Genomic DNA, 22,592 nt, shown 5'->3' with positions numbered 1-22,592 from the left:
CTACATATTTACAACATTTTTACCATTACCCACATTCATATTATTTTTTTAATTGATTCAATTTAACATTTTCAAATACAAAGAACGGGCAAATAGTCTTCTTCTGTATAATACACATATTTGCAACACAACCCTTAATATTTTAATGAAAACTTAACACTAAATTCAACAATTGTACTAAATGAATCACAAATGTCTATAATTCACTATTAAGCCATGGCAAGTCAACTACATATTATTATGCTACAGGAATGAATTTTATATGAAAATTAAAAATCTCATTATAGTCATGGTATTATTTTAAATTATTATGTCATTAATTATTTATGTAATAATCCAATTTTTTAACCTGTAAGAGCGTATACGCACTATGCGGGTAGCCGCATTGCGGGTAGCCGTCCGGCTGACCGCAAGCACAATTATGTACGGAATATTCATTTCTATGCGCACTGCGATGCGGCTACCGCAGACCGCACAGTGCGCATAGAAATGAATATTCCGTACATAATTGTGCTTGCGGTCAGCCGGACGGCTACCCGCAATGCGGCTACCCGCATAGTGCGTATACGCTCTAATAGTTGTCAACCGCCAAAATAAAGCAGACATACTAAAAGTATAAAAAATAATATAAAGAAGTTCATATTTTCACTGTAAATAGGATTTATATCATATTGCATGCATGGGATAGGTTAAATGTGTCATCGAATTTATGTAAAGACGTATCAGGATTATGAGTGTCGAAACAGAGCCGTTTACGTACGGCCGCAAGGGCAATATTGGAAAAATCTCTGTTGGTCGGCGGTTGGAGCAATTTCAGCTGTTCTCTAAATTGCCCCTGCTTGCCTATACACATCACAATAAAGGAGCCAATTTAGGGTCCAATTACAAAATTGCCCCGGCGGCAGGTAAGTGAGTAGCCTTTTATACAAATTATCATCAATTGGAAAAAAATTGTGGTATTTTAAATATATTAGGGAAATGGCTTGTAGCGGTTTTAAATATCGCGAGAATCAAATTAATAATTAAAATATTAAAAGTCTTCACATTAATTCGATGATACATTCAAAGTCAATAAACAAAAAAAAATATGTAAGTATAAACTATAAATAATTATAAATCAACATCTCTATAATCAGACAACAAAACAATATTTTGTATATTTATCCTCGTTCTATTTATTTCAATATAATTGTGATAACGTATTTGTGACCTTAAATATCTACTGTACTCAGGTGGATCGTGTTTTTGTGGCAATACTTACTTAGTAAGTATAGATGTTATTGTTATATGTTAAAAATCCAACAAGTGAATGCTTCAATTCTAAAACAGCGGTTACAATGCCATACATATATAATGCTAAATACTTTTTACTCAAAAGTGCGTAATATATGCAAAAATATTGTCAATAATTTCGGTCAAACTCATGTAAGTTCATACTGTTTTGACTAAAAACTAAACTGGTACGATCGCAAGAACATATTTTGACAATACTTCTTAGTTCTTAATTCTTATCACTAAAAAAGTCCAATTAATCTGGAATTGATGGTCATTCTATAAATATTTTTGTACCATACTGGCAAAGCTACATAACAGTAAATAACATTCTTACAAAATATGATATTTAAAATTCTACAATACATGTGTATTAACACTTTATCATGCTTTGATACTTAAATGCGTAAACCACTTGAGCACTTGATAACGACATAATATGACTAACCCAGTATATGCATTATAAATAGGGAAAAACTGTATATTTAGCTAATACATTATTGTACTATGAGCATCACTAAAGAAGTCCTATAGAATTCAAAAAGCTATTTGCAAAGACAATCTTCCATAAAACCTACAAAATACCCATAAGCTAATATTGTCTAAACCTATCCTATTATTTAACTAAGTACGCAACAAGCTATTGTCCCTTACGCAATATTGTTCGAAAAATTGGTCTCGATTATACCCATAATTGCCATCCGTCATCCTTGAAAATGCTCCCAAATTAGTCTATATTTATAAATTTTTAAAGAAAAGAAAGAGCGTGTGTGCCGAGCACACGTGTCAGAAGTAAAACTTCTTTGGCAAGATTCAAATCTACAAAAATCGTCACCTTATTCCAGGACGTGACGGTATTGCTATGCGATCTTGAAATTTAACTTTCAACGCGCCTAAAGAAGTTTCACTTCAAAAAGTTCGATCACGAGGCAGGATTCAAACTCGCATTTTTCGCCTTACCGGGGCGATGCCTGGCCCGCCAAGAAAAAAAGCATTTGCTATAAACCTAAAATACGAAATAATCTATTTTTATTAATTCTCTTTTCTTTTCATTGCCGGAGAGCCCGGCAAGTAGGTCTTTAGTCAGTCAATACTGAGGTCGTTGGAGAAATGGCGGGAAAGCTTGGCCACATCAAGGCCAGTAAAGTCTGTGAACACATCTGTGTTGGCCGACATTGGCTTACGGCTTGGCGATGTACTGCAGGACGCTTCGGTACAAGGGTCTTGGGTTATATTTTTGTCCTCTTTACTGCTCACTTCGAAAGGGTCGGATATACCTGTAAAGTTTAAATTTTTTTGGATTAGTCTTAGGAAGTTTTTGGTATAGATGTGGGTAGTAAAATAATAAAGATTGCTATGGAAGTTTTATGTGGAAATTAATAATAAAACATAAGACAGCGCCAATCCCTAATTAGAGACCATTTGACCAGTTAAAAATACAATACATATATAAATAATGAAGGAATATTTTCAAGAATCATAAAATAAAGAAAGACTGGCTACGATGATTAGAAAGAACAATAATTTTAGTCCAACTTTTAAATTAAGAATCTCTTTATTCTCTAGGTAAGTTACTAACTTCAATAGAAATAATACCAATTCTTACCCAAAACACTTCTAACATCATTATTAGGCTGACTAAAGTAAATAAGCCGATAAAATCCCGGAGTCCTCACACCGCTACCGACTGGGAAACTGAGGGTAATTGTTCTCGGCCCCGTTGTACTTTCGGCTTGTGGCACACACACTTTGGCAAGATATTCGTATGCTATATAGTCGTCTAGGTTGTGGAAGTCGGCCTGAAAATTGAGGAATTAAAATTAAAATAAAATAGGAAGTGAATGATTCAGTTCCAATTAAGGCTAAGGAAATTTGGCATGCAGGTAGATGTTAGGACGTAGGCATCCGCTAAGAAAGGATTTCCCGAAATTCTTGCGGGAACGAGGAAAAACGGGGATGCACGTACAAAGTCGTGGGCGGAAGCTAGTTATTAATATTATTGCAATTAGGGCTTCAATATTTAATGAGCACAATATATCTTCTTATATATAAAAATGAATCGCAAAATGTGTTGGTAAGCGCATAACTCGAGAACGGCTGAACCGATTTCGATAATTCTTTTTTTACTATATTCCTTGAAGTACGAGGATGGTTTTTATGTAGAGAAAACGTAAATATGTACCACGGGCGAAGCCGGGGCGGACCGCTAGTTTGTAATACAAATATTATCTCTATTATAATTTATAATGCATGAGGAAAGTATGCACATAATGTTACTAATAATATAAGAAATATTTATACTGTATTTAATAATAGCCAACATAAAGATTAATCAAATTGAGGATTCAATAATTAGGCATTTTAACTTGCATCGTTTTCAACCTTACAGAGTAGGGATGGACGGCTGGTTATTTAAAATAAAAATTATGTACATTAAAATGTTAAAATCTTTGTCGCTCACGTACCATCCTTTTATACATTTGTTATTACTTTTATTCATTTGATAACTCTATCCAGATCTTAATGGCTTTTAATTCTTATCTTTTAAGTTTTTTAAGTCGTGACTAACGAGTAAAAAGGAAATCTACTGCAATATTATGACGTTTGTATGCATTAAGCTACATTGCATGTTTACACTGTTGCATTTCGAATTAACACAAATGCAATATTTTTCTGTTTGTACTGAAACAGTAAATGTACATTACCTATATACTATGTATGAAATAGTTCTGCTGAAAATTATTCAGACTTAAAAACAAATCTCAACAGAAAAAAACGGCGCTAGAATATAATATTACAATAGCGCAAAAGCATGTACACAAACAAAACATAATTGTTATATTTGAAAGATGAATGAGGAAATCAATGCGGGAATAAATAATGTACACCGGCTAGAATCGAGACTGACTTTTTATTTTTCAAATACCCACTTAGTAAATATTATCACGCACAGATAATTCATAATGCAAATACACTACATCTCCCCGACACCAATCGAAATATATTTAAGAATATAAATGTAAAGTATTTATAACTAAAATATAACTACATAGCCGTATCGAGCACTCTTATACAAACTAAAACAACATTGAACTTATGCTAGTAGAACATCTTATAAATAACTTAGCTATGAAACAAAGTCCATATAATTAACGCAATAGATTTTACTCGAAACCATACCTAATTGGGGCTCGGCGAGCCCGGACTGGACGATCGTTCAAGACACTGTACGTATCAGGTCGAGATGACATTAAGCCACCTTCGGTGGGAAAGGTAGTAACGATTTTAGAAGCAGTTTCACACTCATCGTCCTCTTGGCTACTGTGCTCCACGGATCCCGAATAATTTTTATAAACTCTGAGTTGATCAATGTGTCTTTTATGTGCCATTTTCCCTTCTCCCACCTTATAGGAAAGAGGTCCTAGTCTATCTAAAATAACTCCCTCTACCCAAAATGATTTATTATGGTCCGGGAGCCAGCAGCAGATTTTATGACCAAGTTCCTCTCAAGCGGTAATTAGTAAAATGCATCAAAGTATAGTATTATGAAGCCTCGTGAACGTCAGCTGGAGCTCGGTTGGGGGGAAGAGCGGTTGTAGCCTCCCGTATCAGCTGACGGTTTTTCCACCAAGATACAGCCAGCTGACATATATATTTATCCACAGTTACATATAAGCTATCATCAGGTAAATTTTTGTTTGAGAGGAAATAACGGAAAATAAATTTTTCTTTAAATTTAACTTTCATGTTCGAGACACCAGCTGACGTATAATACACCATGTTGTAACCAGCTGACTATTTTTTTTCGTTGAGATATTGGGTTAGCTACAATTTGACAAATTTTTAGCTGAGAGGAAATGAATGAATGAATGTATTTTTTTTCCTATGTGCGTGGGAGGCTACAACCGCTCACCCCCCCAACCGAGCGCCAGCTGACGTTCACGAGGCTTTATAATACTATACTCTCATGCGTCTGACGAATTATCTCTTGAGAGGAAATAGTTAACCAAATTTGCACCTGGCTCCCTAACCATTATTTCTATATTTTCTAAATAGTACTTTATCACCAAGTGAGAACTCACGAGTCGGTCTATTCGATATTATTTGTTTGCGTTGTTTCTGTCGAATCATTTCATTCAAATCGGGTCTAAGTGAATCAAACGCAGTCCTAACATTTTTTTTTAGTAACAACTCAGATGGCGAACGCCCTGTGGTACAATGTTTTGTATTACGGTACATTAATAGAAAATTTTGCAGGGCTTCATCACAATCTACGCCATCTAATTCCGCTTTCTTAAGGCAATTTTTAATTAATTTAACAGAGTTCTCAGCCGCCCCATTGCTACTTGGTTTATAAGGAGAAACTAAAATATGCTTAACATGGACGACACCTAGGTACTCAGCAAATTGTTTACTACTAAATGGTGGACCATTGTCCGAAACTAATTCATAAGGATAACCGAAACGAGCGAAAATCCCTCTAAGACAGTTAATAGTAACATCGGCACTTGTACATTTAACCAAAAATGCCTCAATCCATTTAGAGTATGCATCAATGAGAATAAAATAATATACGTTCAGTTTTGGGCTTAAAAAATCTACATGAACTCTGTACCAAGCTATCTGCGGCCACTCCCACGGATGGGTAGCCGCACGCGCCGGCGCCGACCGAACCATCGCACACGTACGACAATCATTGCAAATACGCTCTAAATCCTTATCTAACCCCGGCCACCACACATAACTTCTCGCAAATGATTTCATACGCACGATACCTTGATGAGTTGAATGCAAAGCTGATAATACACGCTCGCGTAAATCACTCGGTATAACTACTCGTAATCCGAACATAATACATTCTTGTTCAATACTAAGGGCGTCACGTACTTTCCAATATAACTTAAATTTATCATCTAAACAAAATTCCCAGTTTTGCCTTAAAAATATAAGTACCTTAGATAAAATTATGTCTTTCTTTGTCGACTGAGCTATGTCGCGGTAAGTTATCGATAAAGAACTTTCAACAAAATTTAAAAATTCAAATGATTCATTGTTACATACCGCAGCGTCTAATTGTTTGGACGGCAATCGCGATAATGCGTCCGCCACGCAATTCTTATCTGATCGAACGCACTCAATTCTATAATTATATTCTGCTAAAATAACCGCCCAACGCTGCAAACGCCCCGCCACCATGCGCGGAATACTTTTTTCTTGATAAAAAATATTTGCTAACGGTTTACAATCAGTTATTAGAGTAAATTGTCTGCCATACAAATAACAATGAAATTTATGTACAGCAAATATAACCGCTAAGCCTTCCCTACAAATCTGAGCATAGTTACGTTCGGACGCAGTCAAGGTACGTGACGCGTGAGCCACGGGACGCTCGGAATCGGGTGCATTGTTAGCGTCGCGCTGCATCAGGGCCGCGCCGACACCGTACGGCGACGCGTCACAATATAAGCGCAATGGTAAATTTGGATTATAATGGACCAATACAGGTATATTAAGAAGAGCTGGAACGTCAACACATTTACACATTGCACATGTTAGGCCGGGAGATACTGACACAAAATTTCGGGTCATTTGTAACAGGATGGCGGTCTAGAGGGGTCTTAGTACGCAATGACAAAAAGAAAAATGATGGTCAGAACGCTGGTACCGGTGGACTAGTCGCGTGGGCGTTAGTCACACTCGTCGGATAAATAGCGAAAGTCCAACGATTTGTAACACAAAAATTTTAGAATTTACCGATAGCCCTTAAAAAAGATGTAGGCGGTAGTGTCATGCCATACAGTTACGATGTGACTTACAGTCCGCCATACCGACGTGAATGCGTTGATTTAAAAAAAACAATTCAACCATTTGTACCGGGCTCACTTTTGCACAGGTAACCATCGTCGTGCAGCCATTTACTAAAATCGCCATGCCATACTTTTCGGACGATTCCAAATGGTCGCCATACCGCGGAAAATCTGCAAATTTTTGAATTTTTTTTTCTCGCCAAACGATTTGTACCACCCTACATTTTTTTTTCAACAACTCCTGAATGATTATAAATAGAAGTGTGATAATGCCATACCTGTGGGAGGTGGCGAATGTGTATAAGATTTTTTTCTTATTGTAAGATTTTATTCGTAGTTTGAACGATTTGTATAATGGTAAAATATAAGTATGGCAAATATAATAATGGTCACGTTGCATCATATACTTTCCAAAAATGCCGTACTGGTACAAATCGCCAATTCTTTTCATTTTTTTTTACGTCTTGGCTTAAGTCTTACAATCATCCGCCCCATGTTTGCAATCTGCGATATTTTTTTCTAGGTAGAATTGTATACAAACAAACAGAATATAATGATCCCATACTGTAAAAAATTATTTTACGTATTGTACAGTCGTATTTTTGAAACGTGACGAATAAATTAGTTTTCAAGTATGGCAGCACTTTTTCCCCCTACTAGAAGTATGGCAAATATAATAATGGTCATATTTTATCAAATACTCTCCAAAAATCCAAATGCAATACTGGTACAAATTGTTTGGCGAAAAAAAATTTTTTTTTGCAGATTTTCGGCGGTATGGTGGCCATTTGGAATCGTCCGAAAAGTATGGCATGGCGATTTTCGTAAATGTCTGCACGATGATGATTACCTGTGCAAAAGTTAGCCTGGTACAAATGTTTGAATTGTTTTTTTTTTAATCAACGCATCGAGTCGGTATGGGGGGCTGTAAGTTACACCGGAAAAGTATGGCATGACACTACCGCCTACATCTTTTTTATGGGCTATCGGTGAATTATAAAATTTTTGTGTTACAAATCGTTTGACTTTCGCTATTTATCCGACGAGTTCGACTAACGCCCACGCGACTAGTCCGCCGGTACCAGCGTTCTGAGTTCTGACCATCATTTTTCTTTTAGTCATTGCGTAATAAGACCTCTGTAGAACCGCCATTCTGTTACAAATGACCCGAAATTTTGTGTCAGTATCTCCCGGCCTATGTATGTGTCATATTTTGCAATTGTTTATAAATACAGGGTGATGTAATTGGTGTAGTACGAATATCTAAAAATCTATGAAGAATTTTGTGATACAGTAAATGGAAGAATTATAGACTATTTTACAGTATTTAATAAAATCATTTAATTTTTTGTTCATTTTCATTAGAAATGTCAATTTTTCTCACCAAGGTGGAAATTTGGATGATAAGGATCTTGTTAGAAAAATATAAATTTTGACTAAAATCGGCATTTTTTTTTTCAAAAATCAAATTACTAATTAATAATCAGAGTTATCACATTATTAAAAAAAATAAGCCAAACTATACACAATTTTTACCTACTTGATGCAATCCTCAAAGATCATGGACATAGTGTATTGCGCCTTCCACCATACCATCCAGAACTCAACCCAATAGAGTTACTATGGGGCATAATTAAAGGGAAAGTAGCATCACAAAATGTGAACTTTAACTTGAAAACTGTGGAAGAATTATTTAGAAAGGAAGCAAATGCTATTAGTCTGGATATGTTTAGTGACGTTTGGAGAAAGACGCGAGAACATGAGGAAAAATATATTCAATTAGAACCAAAAGTAGATAATTACACTGACTCATTTATAATAACATTAAGAAATTCCGGCAACGAAACATCGAGTTCTTCGAGCGATGAAAGATACAGTGAAGTAGAAGATTACGATTATGATTAAATAGATTCTTCTTCTTCTCTATAGATACTGCTTTCTGAATTGGTGGTAAATGTTAAAACTGTTAAACTGTTATGACGATTCAAAAGTGCTTCTAGAAGAAGTCTAATTGTATAAATGTTTGAGTTTGAGTTTAAAACCAATAGTGTGAAAATTATACAATAAACATGTAACACATATTTGTTAGCGCGTATTGGTAGGTATTACGTACTTACTACAAATATATTAATATTTCTTAGATATCTTTACTCGACTAAAGTCAGGAATTTAATTATCTATTATTTGATAATTGAATGATTATTAATACTTTTATCCAATTGATTATTATTAGAATAAATAATTAACTTCATCAATTGATTTACTTTTAAATTATAATTTTACAGGTAAATTATGAGAGCTTTCATAAGTAATTATATTTGCATATATATATATCTACAACGCACCGATTTTACAATTCACTACTTTTTTTTTAATTACTTAACTAGTCGCATTTATTTTTGAACATACTGTAAGTGAAATTGCATAAGTGTGAGTACTGTGAACATGCCAGCTTTCCCTAATTGACCTGTACCAGGTCATCTGACAACATTCTCTTGATTTCTTTAAAAGAGTTATTACAATTAGTACACCAAATAAATTTAACATTTTTTTTTTAATAAATTATGCAAAAGATATAGCACTGTACTAAGGTTGGGTAAAAATTTTGCATAGTAATTAACGAGACCTAAAAACGCTTTTAATTGTGACACATTACACGGTACAGGCGTTGATTTAATTACATCAATTTTCACTGTTTCCGTTCTTAATCCATGCGCATCAATAACATGTCCTAAATATGAAACAGATCTCTGAAAAAATTTACATTTATTAGGGGCTACTCTAAGGCCCGCTTGCGATAAAATATCAAACACTCTCATTAATCGTTTCATGTGATCTGCGTCATCAACACCCGTTATTAAAATATCGTCGATAAATGTTGTAACAAACTTTAATTTAATTAATTTGTCGATAAATCGTTGAAAAATACTCACAGCCGTTTTAATTCCGAATGGTAATCGGTTATAACAAAATATACCTCTATGAGTCACAATACAACACATGAGTTTAGATTCATCCGACAGCTTCAATTGTTGATACGCATGACTTAAATCGATTTTACTAAATAATTTACCTCCCTGTAACTCACAAAAAATGTCTTCGATTCTAGGAATCGGATATTTGTCGTCTAACAACACCGGGTTTAATGTTATCTTAAAATCCCCGCACAAACGAATATCTCCATTACTTTTAATAACCGGTACAATAGGAGTACCCCACTCACTGGTATCCACGGGTGAGATAATACCTTCTTGTTGGAGACGGGCTAATTCTTTATCGACCGCGTCACGAAGTGAGTATGGAATCAAACGAGCTTTACAGAAAATGGGCCGTGCGTCTGATTTCAATTTTAATTCAACCTCTGGGCCATTATAGGTACCGATTCCAGATTTAAATACATTCGGATATTTACGCATTAATTGGCTACATATGTCATCGTGCCGCATTAACTGAACTGCGTCAATGTCGTCATGCGATTTATTCGGTTCTAAACTATTAATATTAATACATTTAATATTTAATGCTTTCATCCACTGCCGACCTAACAGAGCGGACGTCGCATCGCTATCGACAATAATTAAATCTAAATCATAAGCACTTTTATTTTTGTACAAAATATCGCATTTTATTTTACCCATCGGCTTAACACTGTGCCCGTTATACATTTTCAAATTAACACTAGTAGGCGTTATAGACATGTGAGAAAAATATTTCTTATACAACAAAATAGGAATCACACTCACTCCTGCGCCACTATCGACTTGCATATCAATTAAAACCCCATTAATGCTTAATTTTACATACCAAGGACTATTATCGTACTGCTCGCCGCATATGTCCATCGTATAAATACCTACAGTCTCACAATTGTCCGTAAACTCTTCACCGACACTCGATTCATCACTCCCCAAGTGATTTACCCTTTCACATTTACGCTTTTTGCAGACCTTGGCTATATGACCACGCTGGCCGCACACATAACACGACACCTTACTAAAACTACACAAATGTGGAGCGTGGTGGCCCGCACACCGCCAGCACGTCGGCCCCGCGGCCGTGCTGCGCTGCCGGCGCGAGCCCGCGCCCGCGCTGCTCCCTCGCGGCCTGCCGCCGCCGCCCGGCGCGCCGCCTCGCGCCGCCGCCGCGCGCTCCTCCGCTGGCCCGCGCCGCCGCGAGCCGTACACCGCGTGCACCGCTTCCGCCTGCCCTTGCGGCTCCGCTGCCGCCCGCGAGTCTCGATCGGCGGCTTCCAAAGATAACGCAATCTCTGTCGCTCGAGCGTACGTTAAAGTCTCTTCCGTTAATAATCGAAAGCGAATGGTATCACTACGAATGCCGTACACAAACTGATCCCTTAGATTCTCTTCCAAATATTTAGTTCCTTCAAAATTGCAATTCCTCGCCATCTGTTTCAACCGTGCCATGAAATCGTTCAAAGATTGACCGGCTTCTTGTTTGCAAGCGCGAAAAGACATCCGTTCGGCGATCTCACATTTTTTTGGAATTAGGTGGTTGCGCACTTTCTTCACGATTTCATCGAAATTTAGGTCCTCGGGTTTTTTAGGGTAACATAAATCGATAATTAAATCCAAAGTTTCTGCACCCACGACGGCGATCAAATATTTAGTACGTGATGCGGCATTTAGGTTATGTATGTCGAACCACGCTTCCAACTGGCTCACGTATGTATTCCACTTACATGTTGTACTATTAAACTCTTTAATGTTCAAATTCGATAAAGGAATGTCGTTCGCCATCCTCGTCGCCAAATATGTTATATTTGAAAGATGAATGAGGAAATCAATGCGGGAATAAATAATGTACACCGGCTAGAATCGAGACTGACTTTTTATTTTTCAAATACCCACTTAGTAAATATTATCACGCACAGATAATTCATAATGCAAATACACTACAATAATATAATTTCCCAATTGTAAGTTTGTCTCCGAATACCCGCAAACATTTTTAAAATCTGCTAAAGTCCATAATTTTTCGTATCATTGAGGTAATTTCCCTCCAGTTCAATACTAAACAAATATGATACCGATACCACTAAATAAAAATACTTACATCATAGATACCGATCCAATCGTTGGGGTTTATCTCGACATCGTGCGATAAAGTGCATTGCGTTCTGAAGTCTGCGTCACCGATGTACCAAATGCGTGATATTGGCGCGAATTCCACTGTTTTCTCCGTATAATTCGCAAACGTCTAAAAAATAATGAATATCGAAATATAATAAACTATTTAATATACAGTTTTATAGCTTTCTAATGCTTTAAAAACGAGAAACTTAAAGAATAGAAGAAAATCGATCACGAGGAATTCGCCCCGGTAAGGCGAAAGACGCGGGTTCGAATCGCGCATGGAGATCGAAGTTTTTCTATTCTTTAAAAGTTTATCATATACTAAAATACAGCTTAGTGCATTCATTTCGTTCCTTTGATATGTAAATTTAAATACAGACGCAAAAAACATTCGATAAAATCTAACCTTAGTGAGGTTATATTTATTTATGGAGACACTAATCAAGATGTCGATAAAAAACATCGCACTTATTGCAGTTTTTAAAATATAACATAATTTATAATTATCGATTATATATAAATTTGAGAGTGGGCGAAAATGTTTTGCACGAATACATTTATAAATTGAGTCACAAAGGTATTTAAAAAGTGCGTTAACATAGAACTCATTTGAATCGCAATTATTTAACCAAATCAAAAACCAAAAACTACCAAATTCGCAAAAAACGTGCAAAAAAACTTACCTCGTCTTCTACAACATTTTCTACTTCCCCTATCTCTGTATCATTCGAAACCATTTCAAAGTCCCCATCCCGTACTATCGAACTACCCGCATTTATTATTTCAGTGAAAGCCGATACTGTTTCTGGAGGCATTACTAGAGCTGATCGCATGCGTATAGACGCTGCTTTCTGCGGCTTGTCTGCTAACACCGTGCGTGGGAAAGGCTGGCGGATCTAGCGTGCAAGAGTTAGGTATAAGCATTTTTGAGAAAGAAAGGAATAATATGACTGTAATCTTGGTTTGGATTGGATATACCGTTCCCGGTCTTTATTCCATTCTTTCTTAATTCTATTGTTATATATAAAGCATACCAAATCGTTGTACTATAATCGTGTTATTTCGTGTACATCGTGTTGTTTAAACGAGAAATGATCCGACGTATGTTTGCTTATATCTTAAAATATTGAATAATTTTTTTTTAAGTTTTTACTTTATTAAATAAACAGAGGAACTAAAAATAACGCGAAAGTGATAGCATCATAAGTATGAAATTTTGTCTGAGATGTAATCTTAATATTCCATCTCGTAGATAAAAATCAGCAATGGTAATTTACTGAATAAAAATATTAGATGAATTCTAGATAATACTTGAAGTAGGTAAGTTATACGTTACGTTATTTTTACCGCAACCTTTTTATGATGTTACTTAGTCATTAGAAAATAACAAGATAGTTTTTTTTATATAATAAATCTGTCTATAATTAGTAATTTTATTGATAAATGATGATGATAAGCTGTATGTATAAGTAAAATTATCATTTACATTACTTATGGCTAACAAAAAGTCATTGGATTCTGACGAACGATACTACCAAGAGACCAAGTAAAAAAAATGCAATGAAAATCAACTGCTCGATTGAATATTTTCCATTTTTCTTACTTGTTAAGAGGGGTTAGGCCGTAGGCGGTCAGCGAAAATTCAGCTATTCGCGCCTGAGGTGAGGGGCGAGGGAGTCCGCGTTTAGTATGGAATCAACGTGCTCGAAACTAAAAATCCGTTTTGCCGTTTTCACCTACTAAGGGCCCATAAGAAACATGTTCGTTATATAAAAATATTAACTGATATCGCTGATTCTTTTTAAAAATAACTACCTAGATGTTTATAATTTATGCCTAAACTCAAGCATATCTATGGGCTAAAGATATTCCACTCATAAGATAGGATTTAACACGAAATGTCATCCTAATCTTTTATCTAAATTCAATAAAATCGCCGAAACAATTTCCATCAAAATAAAAGATAATGCCTAAATATATTTTCCTCGTAAAACCAATTTTACCACGTTAATATTCAAAGTTGTGACGTCAATGCAACGTAATACACGTCATACTAAACATTACACGTAGGTACTACATTTAATAAAAAAATCTCAGAAAAATATCACAATACATTTAGATTATGTAAAGTTCACAACGATGAGTATCTACTAAATATTATGTAACACCTATTTAGTAGGTAAATATCTTAAATTAAGATACGTTTACGTTTTAAATTACGTTTATATTTTATACATGAACTAGATTTCCGCCCGCGGCTTCGCCCGCGTTTTCAAAGGAAAACCCGCATAGTTCCCGTTCCCGTGGGATTTCCGGGATAGAACCTATCCTATGTGTTAATCCAAGTTACCCTCTATATGTGTGCTAAATTTCATTGTAATCGGTTCAGTAGGTTTAACGTGAAAGAGTAACAAACATCCATACATCCATACATCCATACATCCATACATCCAAACAAACTTTCGCCTTTATAATAGTATTAAGATAATAGTGATTAGAAGTCCAAAGAACCATCTCAGTTTAAACTACGCATTTACTATAACTGCTTCTATTTACTAAAGTGGCTAAAAGCCAACTTCTCTTCGTGTGTATTTTGAATACTCCTTTTTTTAATATACTTTATTAAAAAGGCTGGATATAACATAGGGCAAGATGAACGTTATGATATCTACCTATCAGCCTATCTACTCAAGAAAATTTTAAGAATCTTGTGAACATTTACAGATATGATAAAGCTGAGAAAACGAGTCATATATCAGGTAATTCACGACTAGTATGAATCATGACAGCACTAATTTATGTATTCCCGTTTTAAAATGAATCTTAATTATGAATTTACAGAAGCATTCCATGGAAAATACAAGCATGACATTGTGTTCACTGCGTAAATTCTGAACAAGATACGTTTCCATGTAAATTAGGAATTTTACTCATGGGTTATTTTACCACAAATATTTTGTGGCACTTGCTCTGAATTAAGTATGTGTGAGTACTTTAAGATCGACCTGATTTAACTCTTTGGTTGTGAAAGTTAGTACAATAAAAGTATCGAGCAACGAATTAATTCTGCATATTCAAGATATGTTTATAAAGTATAAAGTAGGGTAATAAGAAATCGATATCCTAAACCAAATCAAGGTTTTATAGCATTATTATTAACTGATTGTTTATACTGGATAAAATGGTTACATGAATAGACGTAAACTTATGATATCTCGGTAAAGATAGGATATGGATAGTATAAAACATAATATAGACTAGGTATCGATTTAAAAATTTTAAGGAAATACCTACTAAACTGTTTACTCATCATATACTATACCTAACAGGAAAATGACAAGCTTCGCCAGCGTCTTGAGTCTTGACGCAGGCGAAGCTGCGGTAGGAATGCTAGTCAGTACCTCTTAATACTAGTAAGGCATTTGTAGTACGTAGAACATTTCAATATTTTATGGCAGTTAGCATAGTAATGTCGTAGCGTTCAAGGCCAAATAACACATAAAAAATATTGCGTAAAACCTACATTATGACAGTATTTATTCAATTTCTTGCAACGCGAGCACTGGAGATCATGTTAACGGCATTATTGAAGCCTGTTTTATTAATAGCTGTGTAAGCCTTACACTATGCAACAACTATGTTTTAAAAGTGTAGTCTTATTATTAAAAATATCGCTATCAGTTTGTACCACGGTCCTATACATAAAGTTTCAGCCAGCCACTTATCGCGTGGGTTGTTTGTTTGTCCTTTAAGAATGTCGCAACGGATCGATTTTATAGTACTTATAATTTTTTATAAATAGTTGGGAAACTAGAGAGTGACTTGGGCTACTATAATCGGTAAAATACCTAATTCCTGAGGGTTTTGCATTGACCATGCGGTCGAAACACACAATTCAAATATTATCAAAGCCTTGACAGGCGGCAGAATAACAAACACATTGTTATTACACGAGACTTATAATTATTGCGTTCCTAACTTAGAAACCAGAAATAAATCATATAAAAAATAAACTTTTACAAAATGCTAGTTTCTAATTACGCGCTTTACTTTCAACTTTTACCATTAAATAAAAAATGCCTTCTGTGTAACTTAAATATCTTACTAGTATAATAATTTGTATGTTTGTGGAGATGTATGGAATATGATGAAGATTTTTTTTGCTTTATGAAATCTTGCTTCATATATTAGAAACCTAGATTTTTTTTCTAAATACATATCTGATGGTATTGAATTTGACTGGTTACCCTTTTTTATTTACCTACCACTTAAATATTTTTATTATTTATTTTGCCACCTTTAAAACGTAGGCACATACATATGCATAATCTTTATACTATGGTAGGGCCATGGGATCGAGATTAGATAGTATAACATTTTTTTTACTCACGGTGATAATATGAAAAACAGTTTTAAATTATTTGTACAATTATTATGACCAGGAATTGTGATTAAAATTTAAAACTAGTTAAGATCTATTTCGAATATTCCTACAAAATTGTATTGACGATACATAATCATTTCTCGTTTAATATGAACTAGTATGTTAAATATTCATGATCCAATTTAATACATTGGAATAAATACAATTTAAACTACTTTTCAACACGTAGAAGCCATATTAAAACTTAATATAGTGTTAGTAGGCAAAGTATATTAAAAAGTTATTTCAAAAATTAACTAGAGGCATGACCGAGTTTCAAACAAAAATTCAACAAAAAATTAAAAAACTCACTACACATTTCGTTCGGCAAAAAAAAATATTTGCATGCGTCTCTGTTAATTAAAATATTACTGAAAAGTTTGCAAATGTAAAGAAATAAGCAATTAAAATAAACATCGCACCGTGCACTTATATTTTGAGGAGATAATTTCACTCACCTTGATGTTAAATTGTGCAACCACTGGCTTGTGGTCACTGACCATATAATGAGGTATGTGATTATAAGATATCAAATCCGCTCTCAGCGTTATGTTCTCGTAATTATTTGCTATCACCTTGTACAGTACTCTGTCCGTCCATGAAGGTTTTCTCCTAAAGTGGGAAGAATAAAATACAGTTTTTAATTCATCTAGATTTGTAAACATACAAAAGACTTTTTACGCAATGTATGTTATATAATAGTAGCCAGACGTAATACATTTTGATTGAACATTTTTAATTACAAATTTTGCGTACATTTTGCTTGACCTACGTAAACTTGATTACTTTCTACGAGACATCAATTTATGCCAAGGTTTTGTAATTTTCCAAAATCATGGAGACCCTGTTCAACGGTATTTTAATATTTTGATAATATATAAAATTAGGCTTTATTCTACGAAGTGTATTTTTACACTTACTGAGGAAACATATTTAGAAAATCAATAAAAGTCAAAGACATCTTTCCAATGCCACTTATACTTATATTTCATATCTTTGAACACGTACAAACGTTTTCTTCACGAAAACAGAATCAGCAAGGTCAAAAGGTCACATTAATGACATGCAATACAAGGTTGAACATCTTCACAGTAGTTATTAGCTGGATAGGTTGTTCGATGTTTAAAAATTATTTCATTTAATTGTTGACATTTTTTGTAGTAGTAACTAATATATTTTCAAGATATTCTCGCAATAGGCTAACGAAAAATTGCTAAATATATACAAAATTAAATATAAAGACTTAAAAGCGTATATGCGGGAAATTTCATTTTGACACCATTTATATAAGTGCACCGTCAAAGTGATTTATGCTCCTGTATTGAGTGAAACAATAACAATTAAATACTTATGTATATTTGTTTTCTCACTTACTTTGTATCATAGTCGTCCGTGCCCAACAGGAACTTATAAGTTGGCGGGAATCGAATCTCAGGCTCCGAGAACTCAGAGAACGCTTCGCCACTGTCCATAACCGCCAATAATTGGTCATGTTTCAATAATGATGTGTATTTGTCTTTCTCGACTTTCTGTAGTGTCTCTACAATCTCTTGCGAAGTTGGACTACTACCGGTCGGATGGTCTGTGCGGAAGTTTAGATCACCTATCCAAAAAACGTAGCTGAAATCAGTGATAGTTTTAGATAGTGATAGAGATATATTTAAAACAGATGCCTAATACATACTATAAGGAGGAAACATTCAATGTTATTTTAAATGTAACGATTTTACTCGGAAACAACTAGATCTATTTTGAAAATAATTTTACCATTAGAAAGCTACCGAGGGGTTGTTAATATTTATATTTTACCCCAGGTCAAATTGGGCGCACTCGGGACAAGTGTCTTATTAGTTGTTTTACAAATTGTAGGTCATGTTACATGTCCCTAATTATTTTTTTTTATATCACCGAAAAATTGATAATGCCTGTAAATCAAAATCTATATTAGTAGCCATATTGTAAAATCGGAAAATTGTGTTTATGTATATAGCTATAAACTAGCGCATTTTAATTATAGATTTCATTGATTTATTGTTCGTTTACACGCTACGCACTAAAAAGAATGATATGCTAATTGAATTTAATTGTTATCTGTATATTATTTTGATACTAATTGTAAACAGCGCTTTCAATGCACTCTCTAACCTAAATATAGCTTATTTACTTTGTCTTTGTCTCGTTTCAAACTACGAAATAATTATTAAGAACAATGTAACATCGTAAAAAAAATATTCTAATTACAAAGTCGAGAGGCAGTCAATTGAACCTTTTGAACTAAGAGCAAGATGGTATGTCTACTATAGAATACGGAAATAAAAAAATTACTTCGTCCTTGACGGTACCTACTATTAAATTATGTATGTGTGTGTATAAAACACGCCTACCACCTTGGACACTTATAGATCGATGTGATAATGAAACCACGTCAACCGACAACCCACTTGATTATAGCTGACTGATAAAATTTTATATTTGTTGAAGATATGAATGTGTACTTAAAATATGTTTTCATATTTATTATTTGTTTAAGTCCGTTCCTAGAAACTTATGAAGCTCTTTTTGTACTTTCTTTAAGGTATAGAAGATAAATTAAGCCGTCTGTTTGGTCCAACCAATATCTCGAAATAGCTGGAACTATTTTCACAATGTTTAATATGGTGCAAGTCAAAAATCCTTTTTTTTAAGGATTAGTGTTGCCTATAAATAATTGTCTCTCTGTGTCTCTCAAAGTATCAATTACCCTTAATTCAATAATATGTGAAACCAACACCCTAATTAGCAATAAAAAATAATTTTGACTAGATTATAAACTGGGTTAAATAAATGCGATTAACCCAATTATTTGACAAAGACTATAATGCATGCAATAAATTACAGTGTTTTAAAAATATCAACCATAATTTTATATTCATGATTAAAAATTATCAAAATCAATCAAAGCATTATCTTTAAATAATTTAAATATTTTTACATCCAATAAGACTTCCATAAATTGATATGTATTACGGGTCAATGTGTTTGTGAAGGAACAACCATATTATAATATATATATTTAGTATTTACATTACTCACAGGAAACTGTTAACAAATCTGATAATCTTTCATAGTTTTAAGCTTCTAGAATAATAAAATTTATTGATATTTACTATCTGTCTATCTCATCATTTATCATTTTAATAACTGATACTACAAACAATACAGTCATATGATAAAATATATTTACAAATTTCACAAGAGACCAAAAACTAAATGATTAATCATTTTATTTCATAATATTTCATGCATTTTCATTGTACATATAAATAAAAAAAAATTACTAAGCAGAGTTGTATGAGTTATCTACAAATCCTTATGAATCACGGCAATCTTAATCCAGAAAATTATGCATTAATAAAAAGTTAATAATACTCACTCATGGTACAATATATTTGAAGTTTCTGTCAGGTGGTATGAATGCTCTTTGATTATCGTATTATAATCAGCAATTCTGTCCGCTAGCAAGTGTTCATGTGCTGTGAGATGACAGTTCACAAGACACACTGAACATCCATATATGTTGAACCTTACACTAACCGCCCCTTTGTTACCCTAAAAACATTATTAAATTATAATTACTTTTGTACTAATATAATAAACTAGCTCTGAACCACGGTTTTACCCGCATTGCTCCACTCCTATTTGTCTAAACTTAATGATATATAGCCAATAGCCTTCTGTGATAGTTGGACTATTCTAATAGTGAATTAATTTTGTCTCGGACCCATAAAAGTTTAAACAACTCTAATAAAACTCATAAGACTACACACTAAAATACAAATATTTATTTTAAATTAACACACTTGATAAAAGTGTATATATATGTTATTGGTAAATGCTGAATTGAAATAATATTGAATGTGCTGTAATGTTATGAGTATAGGTCATTTGAAGAATACACATTTTAAGATTTTTGTAAACATTCACATACTCAATATTTTAATTTTATCAGTGTTTACATAATATACTTTTTCCAAAGAAAAATATAATTGTTATTATTGTTAGGTAGGTTTATAACTGTTTTTGTGCACTATTGCACTTGTATTCTATCTCGTAATCAGTCAAGTAGTTAGCAGTATTTAGTTAGCAACATTATCAAACACAAATATTAATAATGTTAACAAATTATATCATGAACTACATAATATAATATTAATCTTTATATTTTACCATTGATTTTCATCAAAATTAAATTAATTATTTCGTAAATACATACCCATAATCCACCCAATCCTGTTTTTGTGTATTGTGCCTCAATATCTCTAAGATGGGTGACATGTTTCATTTGTGTGTACACTAGTAGAATGATTCCTTGCAAACGGATATTCTTTGCAATAATAAAGCCCTGTCTACACAGGATTTTATTGAATGTTGATGTCCATTGGTCAGTGAAGAGACTGTCCATTAGCATGTTCTGTGGCTGTGACTTTACTTCTTGTAAACTAGAACATAGATAGTTGAATAGCGATTGAGTTTGTTAGTGACTTTGGTCAATACAGAAGCAAAAAATGTCTAACTTTTATTGATATGTATACTATTAATATGTTCATCACACTAATGTTTATATAAAATGTTATTAAAACCAAAGAATAGGAAAATTTATAACATTTCACCATGAACCATTATAACAACATCTTATCAGTGAAAATAACAATGCGATTGTTAACTTTAATAAATAAAAAATACATACCCAATCACATAAAAGTCGGGTAATTGTTTGTTTTTATTAAATTGAGATGGAAAATCCAACAGTGAATTAAGATCTTGACCTGGAGACCTAGTTGCTACATTCCATGTGACAAAGTAAAACCTGTATTAAAGACATAATATTATTGAAATATAATGAAATACTTATCATCCATGTGTATATCGTAGTTAATTTATTTTCTAAATATTCCTCTTACATTATCAATATCTTATTGTTTACTTATTGAATTACATTTACAAACCTTAAAGTATCCATTTTAAACACTTCCCTATATCAACAACACGCACTGTATAAGAGAATCCAAAATCTTTTTAAAAGATTTATGACGAGATAAGATAATAATTGAAACCAAAAAACACATTTATCACCATCTCAAGAACTAGTCGAAACGACATTCGACGACAAAATTTTGTCCAAAACTGACACTGAAAAATGACAACTGCAAAATGTATTTCTGTCACTTTCTGTATTGACGAACTGACATATTATGTAAAGATAGGTATTGCCATAATAACATTTATAATATGAATTTGATTGATAATACAAAATTAATTTAATATGTAAAAAAATAAGTGTGAAATAAATACTTATGTTGTAAATGAATGACCTCATCAGATATATAAACCATATTGAAATAAGAGCAAGGATCTTAGAGTATATATTATAATAGTATAGAGCGCGTGTATTGCACAAATTGCTTTGTGCACATCGTAGGCAGATGAGCTATAGGTACTATATAGATGTGTGTGTGACAAATAGGGATGGCTAGATATCAATTGCGTGATGAGCTATCGATAAGTTATGTAAATAAATATGTATCATAAGTAAATTTTATGTTCAATATGTTATTAAAGAAGAAATGTATTTATAAAGTATAAATATGTAATTTTAAATTTATTTACCAAGTGAATAGGGTGTGTTTATTCCATTTGAATATTTTTTATATTAATTATAAGTACTTTAAAAAAATATGTTTAATTGATATGATATTCCAATATCAGAAAAACGTATGGACTTCCTAAATATTAAAATTAATGAAATAAAAGATCGGGTTTAGTGCTATTTTTTTTTCAATAATAAATAGAACAATATAATGTTTTAAAATGAGAAATAATTAATAATTTTAAATGAAATAACTTATAAATAATATTAATAATTTTTATTTAATTTTATCCATTCTATACCTACCAAAATCTACAAAATCAATTTAGCGGTCCATATATCCTAACATTACATACTTTTCATTTACACTA

General features: G+C 33.3%; 2 protein-coding genes across 3 annotated transcripts in view; both read right to left on the bottom strand.

Annotated features, from left to right (window-relative positions):
- Positions 1 to 8,935, bottom strand: part of Fbxl4 (F box and leucine-rich-repeat gene 4) — a 265,794-nt gene extending 256,859 nt beyond the window's left edge. Inside the window, exon 1 of the mRNA XM_089702391.1 lies at positions 8,922 to 8,935. The gene's annotated coding sequence lies outside the window, so the exon portion shown is untranslated. The remainder of the gene's footprint in view (positions 1 to 8,921) is intronic.
- On the bottom strand, positions 583 to 21,746 carry LOC149483341 (inositol polyphosphate 5-phosphatase K-like). Of its 2 annotated transcripts, XM_089702398.1 has the most exons (10): positions 21,581 to 21,746; positions 21,322 to 21,441; positions 20,848 to 21,073; positions 20,008 to 20,183; positions 17,970 to 18,215; positions 17,054 to 17,207; positions 12,856 to 13,068; positions 12,153 to 12,296; positions 2,879 to 3,071; positions 583 to 2,549 (listed from the first exon to the last, which is right to left on the bottom strand). In XM_089702398.1, exons 1-10 carry the CDS (start codon positions 21,592 to 21,594, stop codon positions 2,356 to 2,358), a joined length of 1,680 nt encoding a protein of 559 aa, XP_089558524.1. In that variant the 5' UTR covers positions 21,595 to 21,746; the 3' UTR covers positions 583 to 2,355. The 2 variants fall into 2 exon arrangements, with proteins under 2 accessions (XP_089558524.1, XP_089558525.1); XM_089702399.1 differs by lacking the exon at positions 12,856 to 13,068.
- Positions 21,747 to 22,592: the final 846 nt, after the last annotated feature.

The sequence above is a fragment of the Colias philodice genome, chromosome 13 (genome assembly GCF_061535455.1).
Source record: "Colias philodice isolate Cphi_HAF_F1 chromosome 13, ilColPhil1 Martin Lab GWU primary, whole genome shotgun sequence".
NCBI classification, from domain to species: domain Eukaryota; kingdom Metazoa; phylum Arthropoda; class Insecta; order Lepidoptera; family Pieridae; genus Colias; species Colias philodice.
This window is presented reverse-complemented; position numbering and strand designations above follow the sequence as displayed.